The 16,961-nt window shown below is 38.6% G+C and overlaps 1 protein-coding gene across 5 annotated transcripts in view; it reads left to right on the plus strand.

Annotated features, from left to right (window-relative positions):
• Positions 1-16,961, plus strand: part of LOC135689820 (uncharacterized) — a 57,006-nt gene that overhangs the window by 38,171 nt on the left and 1,874 nt on the right. For 4 of the 5 annotated variants that reach the window (XM_089116312.1, XM_089116311.1, XM_089116315.1 and 1 more), the window contains 19 exons: positions 4-519; positions 930-1,832; positions 3,688-4,005; positions 4,510-4,836; positions 5,076-5,540; positions 5,790-6,137; positions 6,729-6,941; positions 7,298-8,260; positions 8,752-9,204; positions 9,791-10,753; positions 11,028-11,075; positions 11,551-12,144; positions 12,487-12,615; positions 12,998-13,120; positions 14,047-14,175; positions 15,084-15,140; positions 15,566-15,844; positions 16,491-16,613; positions 16,799-16,921. In XM_089116312.1, the coding sequence (XP_088972438.1) occupies positions 4-519; positions 930-1,832; positions 3,688-4,005; positions 4,510-4,836; positions 5,076-5,540; positions 5,790-6,137; positions 6,729-6,941; positions 7,298-8,260; positions 8,752-9,204; positions 9,791-10,753; positions 11,028-11,075; positions 11,551-12,144; positions 12,487-12,615; positions 12,998-13,120; positions 14,047-14,175; positions 15,084-15,140; positions 15,566-15,844; positions 16,491-16,613; positions 16,799-16,921 (7,074 nt within the window). The remainder of the gene's footprint in view (positions 1-3; positions 520-929; positions 1,833-3,687; positions 4,006-4,509; positions 4,837-5,075; positions 5,541-5,789; positions 6,138-6,728; positions 6,942-7,297; positions 8,261-8,751; positions 9,205-9,790; positions 10,754-11,027; positions 11,076-11,550; positions 12,145-12,486; positions 12,616-12,997; positions 13,121-14,046; positions 14,176-15,083; positions 15,141-15,565; positions 15,845-16,490; positions 16,614-16,798; positions 16,922-16,961) is intronic. The other variant, XM_089116313.1, reaches the window with a different exon arrangement.

The raw sequence follows: 16,961 nt of genomic DNA on the forward strand, positions 1-16,961 counted from the left end.
CAGCCAACGAAACCATGGCCACTGCCAAACCGGTTCGTAAAGATACAATACCAACACTGAAAATGAGACTAGAGCTTGAATCAGCACGGGAACGAGAATTAAAGCAAAGAGTTGCTAACCTTAGTAAAGAAGTCGAGCAATTACGTGATAAGTTAACAACAACAGCGAAAGCAACGAAACCTGTTTACAAAGAGACAGCTGCATCTAAACTTGCACTTAAACTTGGTGAGATGGAGGCAGAATTTGGTCAAGATGAAAAGGGAGAAACAAGACAGAAAATACCGCATATGCGTAGAAAGGTAAAATCAAACGATATTGCGAAAAAGCAGAATGCAATTGAGAGGAGTTCCAGCATCAAACATAGCGGAGGACTACCCAGTACAGGTCTGTCGAACGTATCTGAACCAGAGCTACACGTGGGGCCTACAACAGTAAATCATATGCCTGATCTGGAAAGCGCAGTGCCAGCAAATCAGAGCAGTTCTTTGTCACGTGACGATGGCTTTGGTATGATTGCAGGTTAGTTATGATTAGATGTTGCAATGGATCTTTGTTTGTTTTGATATATTAGGTAGAGAAGAAAACCCTAATGCATGCATCTAGACTTGGTTCTTAGTGAGACTGAAGCTATGATAAGAGGAAAAAGGCAAAATGTAAGTTTGGGAATGGGTGCAAATAAAGAAAGGAGTGGCTGAAAAAAATAAAGAGATAAAATTAAGAGAATTAAAAAGGAATAAATTTCCTATTAAAAAGAATGGCCTTTGCCTGTTTTGTTTATAAGATGTAGTTAAATCTACTTGAAGAACTGTATGTTGTTCTCTAAAAACATGATCAGTTTGACCTTTTTTTTGTTGTGATCGCAGAAAGAACCGCTGTACATTCAAGTGAATTCGTTCGTTTTTTGACTTCTTATGTTGGTTTATCAACAGCATTGATCAATGGACAAAATCTGGAGAAGCCAGATGCTAGTTCTGCTGAGAAACAAAGTAGTGACAGTGCCTCTTCTGAAAAAATTGAAATAACTACGAAAGGTGTCTCTGATAGCGAGAGTATTGGGTCAAACTTGAAAGAGCTGGCTTCTGAAAGTAGCAAGGACATAACACCTAACAGTGAAATGATGGACGGATTTTCATTTTCATTAAAACCAACCACAGGTCGTGTTAAACCAATCAGTCAGATTAAAAAGCAGAAGAAAGAGAATACAAAACCACGATCAAAGACTAAAGAACTTCCATCTCTAGATGACCTTAAAGCCCTGCACGATTTCAAAAGCAACAGAGATGCAAAGAAACAAACAGCTCAGGGTGTAGCAAGTGTGCAAAATAAGACTTTAAAAATAGTTAAAAGTGAAAAAAAGAAAGGAGAGGTAGGAATCCTTGGTGATGAACATTTTGTAGCGTCAAACTCGTCTCAAAGTCAGATTGGTGATTTAGGTAGTTTAGGTGCATCAACAATCTTGTCATATCCGACTAAAGCGTCACAAGGTATTGATGCGGCCTGGAAACGAAAGCTTCAAAATATGGGAATAGCTGAGTCTCCTGATATGCCTGTGGACTCAGAAGTGCCATCGGCCAGTGACTTGGGTGAGATCGCAACCTTCAAGAAAGAGCTGGCAGCTGCAGTAAAAGGCATGGGTCCAGGCACTCTCATGATGAAGAAATCGCGGGTTCCGAAGCCGCATCGTCAATATTGGGGTGTTGATGTAGTGGGTGACAACAATGAACATGAAAAGGGTGACATTAGCTCTGCAATAAACAATAGACGTCGTTACTGGGGCATAAATGCTGCTGATGGAGTCGCCAAGCCAAAGAATGATATTCCGGGAAACCCAGGTATGTTTTATTCCTGTTAGTTTTTCTTTTTCTAGTTAGATATATGCTTTGTATATGCGAGGTAAGTGTGTGCATGCCAAGTAATTCAATGTAAACAACCAAAGGTAAAGAAACAAGAGGTACTCCCATCCCTCCTATCTTCATGTTTGGATCATTAAAACTAGCAGGGTTTTCTTAAATCTGCTAGAAGTGACTTGAAGGCGTAGAGACACTGCACAAGAACAGGTTCAAAGATCGATCGAAAGGTTGCTGCAAAAAAAACGAATGTATAGGTATGTGCGGTTGGTGAAATGAAGAGACCAATTCCAATTCCTGGTAGCATAGCATTGTAAGAGATCGTTTTAAGCGATCCTTGCATTACTATGCTACCAGGTATTGTACCGAGGTTGGAGGTAGAAACGAGGCAAAGTTCTGATCAATGGCTTGAGTGATGGAAAGTAAAAAAATGGAGCTGATCATTTAGACTGCATTGCTCTGCTCGTTTATATACCGAAAAAGCTTGTTATTTCGATGTTAGCGTTGTAAATCGATTAGCGTACCATCTGTCTTTTAAAAATGTTGTTTATGCGCGTGGAGGTGTTGTTAAAAGGCGTCTAATGCTGCAGCGATTGCTAATCAAGGCAAATCAAATGCATCTAAAGCAAAGACGCGGCCACTCACATACTGCTTGATGCGCTGTAACAGGTGGCGGACTAACGATGCATGACCCTCATTGACACGAGCGTAAACTAAGTTAGTTTATAGTTATATTTGCGAATGGCCTCGCAACATGAGCGACTGTTTTCGTGGCGAAACGATCGATTTTACGGTCAATGTTCCTAATGGTTTTGTAAAATTGAAAGGAACGTGTCGTAGACGAACAAATTAGATGCAGATGTCGCAAATTGTTGCTTGAAGAGATCGTAATTTCAAAATTTGTTAGTGAACAAGAGACATGGATCTGATATGCGAAAATGCGATAGCTTCAAAGTAGAGTGTGAATGAGCAATGGGAAATGAAGTTGTCTATATCGATGAACCGTTTAATCAACAAGAGAGCTTTAAGGGCAACAACAAGAGACATTTAATCACAAAGAGAGCATTTCTAAGACACACGGCAATTTGCTGTACATTTTCATGCGGAACAGAAGATTTCGAAAACAATCATGTGACTGGATTGTAGTGGTTATTATCCCTCTCTCCCACTATGATTATCAAAGGATATGTTTAATTACTTCTTCCTTATTATTATCATGTTGGAATCATTTGGTTTTTGTGAAGGTAGGTACCCATTGCGTATATTTTAAGAATATGACTGCCTATTTCTGCAATATGTTTGCGCATATTTGCTCTTCATAGCTCCACAACTTTATCTTTGCCTTATTTTGCAGATATGGTTTGAACATTGCATAGGCTTAGTGTTTAATCTAGGAAACATTTCATGCTGTTCTTTTAATTTGAGCGATGCTTCTCAACATTCAATTCAAGAGAAAAAGGAGGGCCTAAGTTTCAAGTTATTCACCTAACTTTATCTTTTATCAACCCCATTATTTTGTTCCTTAGAGACGCATCTTTGTCAGAATATTGATCGAAGATTGGGAAGAGTTAACGAATATGAATTTTGATCGTTTAGAAAAAGCTATGAAATCCATTCCACTGCATGGAGTTTGAACCAAGGATATGATTTTCTATAATGCCTTGTAACAAAGCTAGTTTCATTATGACTGGTTCCCTATTTATACATTGCAACATCATATTCGTTCAATTCGTTATGTTATACGCCCTCTCTTTAAATTCCTTTCCCTTACTTATTATACGGTATTGTTTCTCCTTGTTTAGAAAGTGATTTGTAGCAACACTCATATCTGCTTTTATAGATGATGGTATAGTTGCTCATTATGGATTCGAGTCTTCCAGCCTGAACGAGGTTAAGGATGATTCTACCGCTGGAAATCATGCATTGCTAGTCAATGGCGCTCATGTGAACAAGCAGGATGCCAAATGCGGTGCTTCTGTTGCCATGGCAGGCGGGGAGGTACTTATGAATGGACAATCGTTTCATAATAAACCCAGCCACGCGATTACAGTTGCAATGTGGGTGAAGCTTAATCGAGATGACGATAATTTATCCTTTTTCAATGTCAAGCAGACATTAAGTGGTAGAGGTGCAAGTTTTACCTTGGAGGTCAAAAATGGTATGTTAATAGTGGATTAACTCACTTTTTTGTTTGAGTATATGCGCAGTTCAATATCGAGTGAATGCCACACTTGCAAGAGACAGAATACCATAATCAAGATAATTTCACAGGCCCGTTCGGCTTTATTGAGGCTACTTCTATTTATACACATACGTAATATTTGCAAGGCTATGACTGGCACACTCCTTTGGGCATTTAGAAGTTATCCTTTCAAAACGAGGGCATGGAAGGCTTGCAATGTTTTGCGAAGTTCTTCTTTCCACAATATTTGAGTTAAAAAATTATGGTTGTTTTTTCTAACCAAAGCATATTGACTTTGACACACAAGAAAATTGATACAGTTTTTAATAAAAGGTAAGCCAATCTTTATTGCTTCAAAGCAAATCTTGAAAAATATTAATTATTCCTTAGTTTGTTCCTCCCCATAATGTACTAGAGCAAGAAATACTTTTTGAGTTGGTTTTCTTATCGATTTACTCATTAAATTTGTTTTTTATCAAGGAAAACTCCACTGGTCCCATACAGACGATAAAGGCAACTATATATTCGACTTACTAACGATACAAAGTGCCACTGTACCACAGGACTTGTGGACGCACATAGCCGCGACTTATAGCGCACGTGTGGGACGTGCAAAACTCTACGTAGATTCTCAGTTGATTAAAAGCGAATCAGGAACAGGTCCTTTGTCAACAAACTGGCAAGGGAAAGTGGCAATTGGAGCAGGAGGCAGTTTGCCTGGGCTGGTCGATGAGTTCTATCTGATGAACAAGGCCTTGGCACAAAACGATATCAAAGACTTGACGGAGCTCTGTAACATAGGACCAGGTATGTATCGGTCCCCTAAAATTACGAAGATGTTTTTGCTGCTGTTTTTTGACTTGTCGCTACGTACCGAGTAGTTTAGCTATCAGGAGAGGTATTCGACTAATGCTAACGGCCTTAGGCGTCCTATATAGGGTTTGGAGGCTGTATATTATTTTGGTCGCAGATTGTAAGTATTATATCTGATGTCGTCTAGCATTGATTATTCGTCAAATAGTGAGTAAAATTTCGATCTCTTCCAGACTACGCTATACCAATGGAGAAGGGTGCATACAACGGGCTTATACCAGAAGAGCAGTTGGTCGAGATGAAAGAGCGACTGACAGAAACCAATGCTCACCGGCATTCAAGCCTAGACACGGGTATGGTGGTGAATAACAATGGTGATATCGACCCTGCGGCTGCTGGGAACCAGAAAAAAGAAGAGGAACATGAAAAATGCTCTAAAAATGCAGTCTTTTACAGTGCTGATTTGAAAGGCGGTCGCAATAGCGGTCTTTTTACAAGATACGGTCACGTTGAAGACATGAAAGAGTGCATTGAACAGTGTTGTCTCACCCCAAGATGTGACCTTGCCTACATGGACAAAAGCACTTGCTACACAGTTATTTGTCATTTCCCATCGCTTTGCCAGCCAATAAGAGCTGTTAAGGCACATACAACAATAGGATTTGTAACAAGAAATGGTGATACGATCTACGATCCAGGTAAGAAGAGCTTCATTTCAATAGACGTCGATATTTTGGCACAAAATTTCACCTTCTAATTCTTTTTTGCAAATAAAGTATTGTGTCGTTGAAGTATGCAGATGATTTTTTAAATAGATAAAGGTTAACTGAAATTATACAGAAATTATTTCAGTTCTGAAAAAAGAAGCTTGAAGATGTAATGAAAAGTCTATTCCAATCTCTTGGTAAGGTTTATAACTTTAACAAAAAATCATTTTTTCATTCTAGCGAGCTATCCTACGGAATCCCCACTTGTCGCGCTAACAACAACACCAACTACAAAACCATCTACAACACCAACAACCCAAGCGAAGCACACGTGTTTGCAAAGCATGGTATATTTCAGTGTGGCGCTGCGCGGAGGATGGACATCCGGGAAATTCACTGACATGGGCGTCGTTCACAATCTTCGCGAATGCGTCAAGCATTGCTGCGACGACAAATCATGTGACTTAGCCATGGTTCTCAGCCGCAAATGCTTTACCGTTCATTGTTATAGTTTAGCTGATTGCCAGACGATACCAGACGGGCATGCGCAAATTGCTTATGTTTCAAGAGAGGGTTTCGATGGTGTTGGTAAGGGATATTCAATAGAATACTTTTGGAATAATTCTCATCAAACATCCAAGAGAACTTGTTTGATAAATATACAACTCTGAATGTATTTTTTTGTAAGCTAGAACCATTGGTCAAAATTTTGGTATCTCTGTGCTATGCTAGGATTATTCACTTATGCATCCTTTGAATTTAATCGTTTATTTCCGGATAAAATTTTCACAGATGAACGCATTGATGGTAGATAAATGTGCATAATATTCTTATTCTGTTTCCTTCTGTTGTGAAATATCTCGATACTATCTATGGAGAAACAGAAATGGTAAAGACTCATTGCTAACAATGAGCCTTTGCGAGCGTGCCAAGTTGTCCTGGCGACGATCCAAACAATGACAGTAAACTTCTACGGATTAACCAGAATTGATTTCAGCTGTCTGAAAATGCATTATGGGATGCTTGCGCAGCGCAATGGCTCATTGTTAGCAATGAGTCTTTAAGAATGATGATTAATTTTAAAGATATTTTTGTCTTTGACTAATAAAATGTATCGATGCATCTATCAAGCTTGCCATTCTTTGTATCTTTCTAAATACATTTGTTCTCTTCTCCAAGTTCCGACCAAACCAACCAAAGCCCCAAGTTTACACGGACGGCCAACTGAAAGACCAGTGTTGACACAGCCGCCCAAAAGGCCAACGCCGACTTTTTCACCGACAATTACCAGAAGTGATCCAACGCTTGTACTTCATTTGTCATTTGATAAAATTGAAGAGAACAGGATAATAGACGATTCTAAATTTGGAAATGATGCTTCTTTGACAACGGGTAATTGTCTTTAATTTCAGTTTATTGATTTGCTTTTGCATACTGAATCTTAAATTCATTTTATGTTTATGATGATCGGAGAAAGCATTAAACTCAGAGTTGTAACTTGACCCTGCCCTATACACCAAAGCGTACTCTGTATGTTGTAAATCTGGTGCCTAGTATAGCTCCTGTTGTTCAATTTGTGCGTTTTTCCTCGTAAGTATTGTCCATCCTGCATCGAATTTTTAGTATCTGATTGTGCAAGATTTATTTTCTACTGTTCATATCTGGAACATTGTATACATCTAAATGAGTAATTCATGATAGAGATAGAAAAAGGCAGGCATAGTATTTTCTGGAATCTTCGCTTTAAGGTGCTAACATATCGCCCGGTGGAGGTATTCGTGGAAATGGTGTTGTCCTCGATGGCGGTGATGTTCTGTTGGATGGCGAGCATTTCACGCCAAAGCCTCGAGCAGCAATCACGATAGCAATTTGGGTAAAGCTCTTGCAAACAGATGGCGTGCATTCGTTGTTTGACACGGTCGGAAGTATATCTGACCATCATAGTGGGCAATATCATTTAGAAATCATCGACGGAAAAGTTCGTTGGTTTCATCGCGACGAAAATGCCGAGCAGGTTTTCTCGGTGATAACAGAGTCGATCGTAAGACGAGACCAATGGACGCATGTTGCTGCAACGTACGATGCGAATCTTGGCGAGGCGAAGATTTTTGTAAACGGCGAATTGAAGACTGTCGATGTTGGACATGGAGAATTATCAATGGACTGGGGTGCGAAAGCCGGCTTTGGAACGCATACGGACGGTCGTGCATTGCTCGGCTATATTGATGACATTTATATGTACTCAAGAGCGCTTGACCGCCTCGAAATACAAGACTACGTAAGACACTTTAAAGAGGTGCTTGAAAAGAAACCCGTTGTTCCTGAAGAGCCAAAGATGCCTCCTACTGTGGTCCCAGTTCATATACATAGGCCACCTACTCTAGGAAATTCTTTAGGAATATCAACAGCAAAGCCCAAGACACCATCCCCAAAATTAGCTGATATTTGTCAACTAGGCAAAGTGCATACGAGTTCTGACTTAAAAGGTGGCCTAAATGCAGGCAACTTCCTTGATCGAGGGCCTGTCACGAACATCCTGCAATGCATGGAAATGTGTTGCCTTTTCAAGACATGCGATTTGGCTTACATGGTATCAGGAAGATGCTACCTTGTTGAGTGTTACAGCAGGGACTTATGTGCCGTCACACAAAAAGGATTGTCAGCTTTGGCGCCAACCGTTGGCCTAGTTGTACGGCCCAGTCACACAAAACGTGAGTACACGTAAAATATTGTTGAAGTTTATCATTTGTGCTCTTTCTAGCCTAGTCAAAAAATGTTCAAGTAAAGCAAAATGATCTAGATTGTACCATTTTTTCTTCCACTGGCTAAGGTTTAAAGTGACTTCTATTGCCTTTTCATCAATTTCAACCAAAACAAAACTTGTTATTTTGCTTATTATCAAATGCCATAACTTTTGTCTCTCATGCTTTGACCAATTTGCCTATTTCTTTCAGTGTACTCGGTGTAACAAGTTTTCGTAACCCAAAGTCCTTTGTTATACTAGTTTTCTGTGCCTTGCGTGTTACAAAATATTGGACTAACCTCTATATAAGAGACATGCCTATGTTCCGTCTGTGACTGGGCCTAGATTTACCAATAAACTTTTTTGCATTATCTTTCTTCCACGTTCGATTCTATTAGATTTTTTCGAAGGCGGAGGCAAGCCATTGTTATTGAGCTTAACATGTTCATTTATTTCCAGCCACTATCAAGACAACGCCAGTTCCGCAAACAACCCGTCGCACCAAGCCAACGACAAAGCGAACGCCAAAAACTACGAAGAAAAAGAAACGACCTCCGGAGTCGTTACAAGAAATCAACGATTTTGAATCCCAGCTGCTACATCCAGACGCTGCTTGGTACACTACAACAATGAAACCAACTCCTCCAACTTGCATCTTCGGGCCTGTACTCAACCACACTACTATGATTGGTGGCCTTCGCGCAGGCGACTTCACACATAAAGGTCTTATTCACCGAATGGACTTGTGTCAAGGGCTCTGCTGCAATGATTCGAGTTGTGACATAGCAATCATGATGAAGGGAGCATGCTTCTTGGTGTCATGTAAGAACCAATCATTATGCAAACCCCGACACGCGGAGCTACCGAACTTCAGCCTTAAACTCTCGTACAAGAAGCGTCCTGGCGTAAAGGGTAAGTCAAGGTTGCGGGACCTTTTAGATCTTCTTCAAAGAACATTTTCTTGTCAAATGTTGTCCCTTTGGTGCTTTTTGTTTCGTATAACGTCATAAGCTCAAGTCTAACTGCAGAAAATAACTGTTGAAAAGAGTACTCTCCAAGACAAGGCCATAATCGAATAACATATGATCGATGAGATAAAAGCATTCATTAATACGTCTTTGGTTTATAACTTTGATCATAGCTGTTATTTTTCTGCTATTAGCTTTTTATGTCGTTAGTTATAAGCTTGTTAAGTGATTTGCAAACGTTTACAACAGGCACTGACATGTTTTAAGCATATTCAGTTTTTGCCTGTTCAAAAAATCTTATTCTGTTCGGCCCATGAATCACTCCATATTCTATGAATTGATACACTAGTTAGTTGAGCTCTTCCATAGAAGGATACAATTGCTCTACGTCACTTTCAATATTTCAAGTTTCAATATTTTTTATTTACAATGATACATAATCAACATTTATGTAATCTGTCGCGGTTTTTTTGCGATATAACTGGTATTGAAATGCAACTGTCTTTTTACATGTCGCGTCCTTTTCGTAGACATCTCTTATGACTATGAGCACCCAACAACGCCAGCGCCTCCAAAACCACCAACAACACCAACAACATCAACAGCAAGGCCTACTAAATCGAAAACAACAGCAGCAACAACAAAACCATCAAAGACCATAAAACCTTCAAATCGAACAACGCCCAAAGTGAAGCTTGATATAGATACTGTGGATATACCAATGAACAGTCATGTGAAATCTTGGTGCTCAATCGACTTCGTATTGGATGGAGTAAGACTAGTAGGTGGGCTTTACTCGGGTACCTATCGTACCATCGGGCACGTTGATGACATGAAAGATTGCATGAAAGCTTGTTGCGATGAAGAAGAATGTACTGTTGCCTATTTAGAACGCGGCACTTGTTATGCAGTGAAGTGCCTAGATAAAGAACTGTGTAAATCTACCATGAGTGATAGCAAAACATCAGTGGGCTACATAGTGCGAGACGGCAAAGGTCTCTTTAGGTCTGCCCAAGAGGCCGTTACAGGCCTTGTTTTAAAGCAGGCAGATACAGTTCATAAAGAAGGAAAAGGAGCAGATCACGTGCTTAACGGAGAAGCAAAGTCAGCCAATGCCACAAAGCCAGAAAAGCCTCCGAACCATCAAACACGAAACACCACCAATGCACCTCCGCACTTCCCTGAAGAACCTAAACCAGAGACATCGCACGGTCTTGACTTTGGCTACTGCGAGAAAGGGGAGACGCTGCGAAACAAAAGGCTTATGGGTGGAATGAAAGCTGGAATCTTCCGTGACCATGGAGATGTTGATGACATGGAAACTTGTTCGGAGTATTGTTGCAAGGATAAGGATTGTCATTTGGCCTATATGATTGACAAAACCTGTTATTCTGTCCGCTGTTATAACTCTGAGTTATGCAAGACTTTTACTGCACCAAACTTCTTCTTGAATCCTGTCATGTCATTTGTAAGCCGCTCAAGAAACTTCACAGGTATTAATACATTAGCGACCATTTAATGCCCTTGACAGTCAAACTACGATTTTATCCACTTCATTTCAATATTTCCACCCCATATTGATTTTCCAAGCAAAATACTAACTCCTGACGTTTAGTACTTAGGAACACGAAAAGAATTTTATTCGCATTGATTTTCGACGAGTAACGTTGATTCACGTCGTTCTCTTTCGTAATTTAGGGCTACCAATGCTTCATTGCATCCATTCTATCGTACTGACACCTTCTCATTTGACTTCATGTTTTTCAGAGTCAGCAAAGCACAAAAACGCTACCCAGGAAACAACGCAAAAACCAGGTTTGTCGATGTTGCTTTTGTTGTTGTTGTTGCTGATGTTGTTGTTGTTATTGTTAATGTTATCATTGTTTCGCGTTCAGAATGTATTTTTGGATTATTCCATTGACTGTCAACGCTCATATTTGAAGTTTCGTAAAATTTGTTATCCAAACAAATGTGGATATTAAAAACATACTTAAGCTGTAACTGACAGAGGTTAATATATTTCACAAAGCAAGATGTTTCTGTTAGTTTGCGCCAAGGACGTCTAGGTTAAAGAATATTCACTTTATGTCCACCTTCTCTTGTTTTATGCTCTGATTGCTAATGGAACAAACTGTTTTATAATCAGCAGAGGCATAAAGAAAACCTCTTTTTTTTGATTTTATCAATTTATCTTGATCATTCAACTGTCATGGAATGAGATTTACGTACGTCAGATATGAATGAATCGAGCAGATCTGTTTTTGTACTTGAGTGCTCTTCTTTTTGACAGATGTGCAACCAACAAATGAAACGTCAGTTTCCTCGAAAGGTGAGAAGAGCGAGCATTCGAAGTCTAAGAAGCACAAGAACAAACCAACAAAAGCACACGAAACACACGACAAGCAAGGTACACATAAGCACAAAACAACTCACAGCCATGATCATAAAACTCACAGTAAGCATTGGAAACACGCTAAAGGAAAAGAGCTGAAAACAAACACGAATGTGCATGATAAACACAGGCCAAAACCCACACTTTCAGAGGAAATGGTCGAAGACAAGAAAATGGCGGATCGCTACAAGCAGCTATTACGGCACCCATACTTGATGAGAATGCTACAGCAGATGGATTCTGAGACCAGCGGGTCTGGTTCTGGGTCAGGTGAAGGGTCTGGTGAGCTGCCCATGTTGACTGAGTATATGAAAATGCAGCGGGTGAGCAAACACAAGAAAAGGCGTCCGGGTTCGAGTGCAAAACGAGGCCATGGCAAGAGCAAACTCGTCGACGTGACGTTAAAGGAAGCAGAAATCACAAAGATTCATCCTGTTCCATTGTCGAAGCTAGACATCGATTTAATTGATGCTCTCAGCTCTGGATCTCCTAGTACGTTTAATTTGTTTTGAAAAATATCTTACTCTGTGCAGGCCTTTTCTCATTGAGAGTTTTCAATGAAAATTTTAACTCAAAAGCAACAATCTATCTTGAATAGAACTGTTATATTTTCTTTGGAACGAAGCAACAATTTTACATCAGTTTAATAAGCTTAGATCATTGAGCGATATTACCTAAGTAAGGAAACTTCCTGAGGAATTTTTTGCCTTGTAGTATATTCCACCTTATTATCGGGTGATTCTTTTGAAATAGTTTAACTTATAATTTAGTTGTCATTTTTGTCTTATCCAAATCAAAATTAAAACACAATTTCTCATTTCCTGCTCTTTCAAGGTGACTACGAGAGTTGTCCTGCAGAAGAATTTGGCTGCGAGCATTTCTGCATAACATTGCTGCATGGCGGGCACAGATGCATGTGCCATAAAGGGCATCGTTTGGCAGCAGATGGCAGAAATTGTCTTGGTAAGCTTAAGCAACCTTCTTTCAGGCATCATATAAAAAAATATATTTTACAAGCTCTTTGAGTCAAAATGTTAGTCTGCGGATGTAGAATAAATGAATTTATCTTAAACAAATCATTACTGAGCTATGAAAAGAGTCCGGCCCTAGGCTTTTGCCATTATCAAATACACATGAATGATTGTGATGACAAATAGTCAGATCTAGGCCAATCAAGGTTTCATTAAATGTTGATAAGCCTTTTTGGCATTCTGTTGGAACATCTTCGTTTATATGATTCCGGAATTATAACCGAACTTTTCACACCATTTTGATTACACTAATGTTTACGTTGTTTACGTTCTGTGAATTGAATAGAACTAAAATTAGTTGAAATGAATTTCAGGAGAGGACCAGTGTGATGCAAGAGCTCATTATTGTGACCAGATTTGTGTGTTCGACCATGGGGAATACAGATGTGAATGTCGAACAGGATATATACGAAGCATTATGAACAGAACTTGTGATGGTAATTGAGAGTTATACTCGTAACTTATTCTCTTATTCTCGTAACGGAACTTCCCAAAAATTGTTTGTGTGCATTTTCAGTCATATGACAAATGAACAATAAAATGGAGAGCTATCATAAAATTAATCACATACACTAGCAGACTGTCACATGCTATAACGTAAAGATTTTAAGTACCCACAAGAGTTGGGTACCCACCAGTACCCACAAAAGAGTTGGGTACCCACCAGTACCCACAAGAGTTGGGTACCCACCAGTACCCACAAGAGTTGGGTACCCACCAGTACCCACAAGAGTTGGCTTTCAGCGTTATTGAAGTAAGCTATGCAGTCTTCAGGAAACGTTTTTCCAACTTTTGCCCTGAATTGATTGATTTTCGCGGATAAACACAAAAACGTACCCCTAATTTTTACCATAAGGTTTTGAATATCTTATTTCTTCCGCTTTTGCTGCTCTTTGCATCTCATAGTTGGTCACACGATCAACAATCGTGGAAAGGGGGGATGAAAGCAAGAAAGGTTATCGAGTCATAACCAAACCCCATCGAGTTTCATTTTATTTTTTTGGAAAGTTTTTGGGACTTATAGGAATTTTCCGGAGGAATGATAAACAATTTTGTTTCTGCTGCATCTATATATTTCATAGATTTCAAGAAATTATCAAAATGTAACTGGTAAAATTGAAGCAGACGTCTCATATGCACGGTTTTATACCTATAGCCTTCAGTGTACTGTTTATACCACATCATTTAAATATATTTGATTTTGTGCATGAAGAAAACTCTTTTAACCACTGCTTAGGACGCTGCTTCTCTGTTTGCTAACAGTTGAATTACTCTTTGCCTTTCACAGACATCGATGAATGTAACTGCTTAGGACGCTGCTTCTTTGTTTGCTAACAGTTGAATTACTCTTTGTCCTTCACAGACATCGATGAATGTGAAATGGGCATCCACGGTTGTGACCAAACTTGCGTTAACACACCGGGAAGTTATCGATGCCTATGCGGTACAGGCTATAAACTCAATGATGATCAAATGACATGCGCTGATCAATGTGAGTTACCACTGCTTGCTGTTCTAAATGAAATTATTATTAGTTTGTCGCAAACTCAAACGAAATGCTTTTGTCTAGATTTTAATTGGCTTTTGGCTAGAACAGTTTGGCCTGACTACGTAATGACGTCATTGTAACAGCACTATAACTGGTTTGAAATCAATTTGGTATATGCATTCAGTTACATGTCTGGCCTTGTAACAATATCTCAATTACAGTGTGACATTGTTTCAATAGCTTCTTGTCAATTGTCTAGAAAGCCTGTTATGTAAGCGCAGCTACCTGCGTCAGAGGGTCTTTCCATGAAACTTCATTCCATCATATAAAAAACGCAAGATGAAACAGTAATATGCTCTCAGTCATTCTATATTTGACAGTTTAGTTACGCAATGATATGCTAGTCTATTTTTAGCAGTAGTCTATTCCGCTTTCCGCAAAAGTTCAGTCATGACGCTTTTTGTGGTCGTATGGTCACTGTAGAAGCAGTTTTAATTCCAACCATAGCCAACGCTAGATTACATTCCTGATTTCTGGTTTCTTATTCCCTTTTTGTAAAGCCATATTGTATTTTAAGTAAAACAGCTGGCGATTTGGCTCGATTTTTTCGCATTTTCATCAATATTCCTCCAAGAGGGTTGATAAATTGATATTTCTCTATCCCATCTCTGTTTAATTACCCTGCATTTGGCTTCAACCATATTGTGATATCAGCTCCAATAATCCTAAAGCTGTTCAACAGAAGATGCTAAATTTTGCTTTTAAATGCTTCACTGGTCTTCAGTTGCTTTATTTAATATTCAAGTTACCAATTGAACGCATTTATTCTCTTAAATGATCTTAATCTGTATTAACTCAAATAGCAGCATTGGTTCAATTGTTGAAATTAGTATCAACTTTTTCTTTTTCAGCTGACACAGCATCTTTGATGAAGAAAAATAAAATCGAGAGAGTGCCGAGATTTTTAAGTACGTATTGAATAAAATCATTTCTATTCGTGGTTGTTAAGCCCAAAATTAGTAACATAGATAATATTTTCAGACTTATCAATGTTTATTTACAAAATAATTGTTTGACTTGATATGCAGTTCTGATATGATTGGGAAACTATCAGTTCATTGATCGAGGAGTTTTGTATCTAAAAAGTAAAAAGAAAGTACCTTTATATCAGAAAATCACATAGCATGACCATAATTTTAAAATTGCAAGTACTGTATTATTTATGCATTTGTGACATTTCTCCTGCATTTTGGTTTTGCAGAAATGTTGCAGAAATTATTGGCTTGTAGAGGTTTCTTCATAAGGCAAAGAAAAAACCCAAAAGTATCAGGACAATATACTTTATCTTTTATTTCTACTTCATCTCTTTAATTAAAGCCCTTTCTTTTTTCAGTTCCTGCTATGATAGTAAGCGGACCAAATGACACAGAAGTGATACAGGGACACAATGTCATCTTGAACTGTGCTGCCCATGGCTACCCAGCCCCGAAATTCGTGTGGTCGTTTGGCATGAATGAAGCAGTGCCACTGACTGGCAATCCACGCATGATCGTGTTACCTGGTGGCAGTTTGTTAATACAAAATGCAAAAATGAGCGATGCTGGCGTCTATCGATGCATTGCATCCAACAATGCTGGAACTGATACAGTGAATGCAATATTAAAAGTTGCTGGTAAGAAAAAAGTTATTATTCATAATGTCACTAACAATTTCTTATGTGCATATTTTATAATAACTTAAGTTTTGAAATATGGTTAGGTGAACAGAACTGGTTTTTTCTTGTTCTTGACAATTTCAACTGTTTTGAATGCTTTTCATTTCAAGCACTTTTGAAGCAATATGATTTTATCAAGAAAATAAACCACGGAAACTTAATTTGTTCTGTATTGCATAACATTCTAGAATTTATCGTGTAAAGAATCGTTTGGTGGTACAAAACTTGTAAATGGTTTTGGAAAAAGCAAATATTTAGTAAACTAAAGCTTTCCTCTGACACTCAATAGACAAGCGGCACTGATTGGTCAACCTATACAGTCATGTGCTCATGTTTCTGATTGGCCTATTTCAATCCACAACTGGGTATATATATTTCCTAGCGTAGAGTTTTCGATCTATGTTTTGACGTTTTAAACGCTGAAGAGTGTCAGACGAAAAGCTTTAGTTTACTAAATGTTTGCTCTTCTCAAAGCCATTTACAAATTTATCGTGTATTAAAACAGCTGTTTATTCATTGCAAAAATGGAGACAATATGATTGATTTGATTCGTTATTTTGAGCCATGCTGTCTACATGACCATTCCTATGATTATTCATTTCAGACATTGATGAATGTAAAAACAAAACCTATCGTTGTGAACATCTTTGCCATAACACAATTGGAAGCTTTTACTGCAGCTGTTATCAAGGATACACTCTCCAAAGTGACTCATACACTTGCCAAGGTACGTTTAAGTACGTTCCTGTTCTTAACCCATTTACAGAAAATAAGATGAACTTTAGAATATATTATTTTGAGGATAAAATGCTAATGTAACTTAATTAAATCTAGCAATGAGTATGAAATATAATTGATCAGATTTTTCTTGGTTCTTCTTGAGAAATGCTTTCACGTTGATTTGTTTACTAGATGAGAACGAATGCACTCGATATCCTGGAATTTGTACCCAGTATTGCTATAACACGCCTGGAAGTTACCTTTGTGGCTGCAGAGATGGGTATAGGCTTCAGACAAACAGAAGAAATTGTACAGGTATTTAAAACATTCATAATATATGTGTCATTGCATACTT

Source organism: Rhopilema esculentum, chromosome 5 (assembly GCF_057945365.1).
Source record: "Rhopilema esculentum isolate cy_ngs chromosome 5, ASM5794536v1, whole genome shotgun sequence".
Lineage (NCBI taxonomy): Eukaryota > Metazoa > Cnidaria > Scyphozoa > Rhizostomeae > Rhizostomatidae > Rhopilema > Rhopilema esculentum.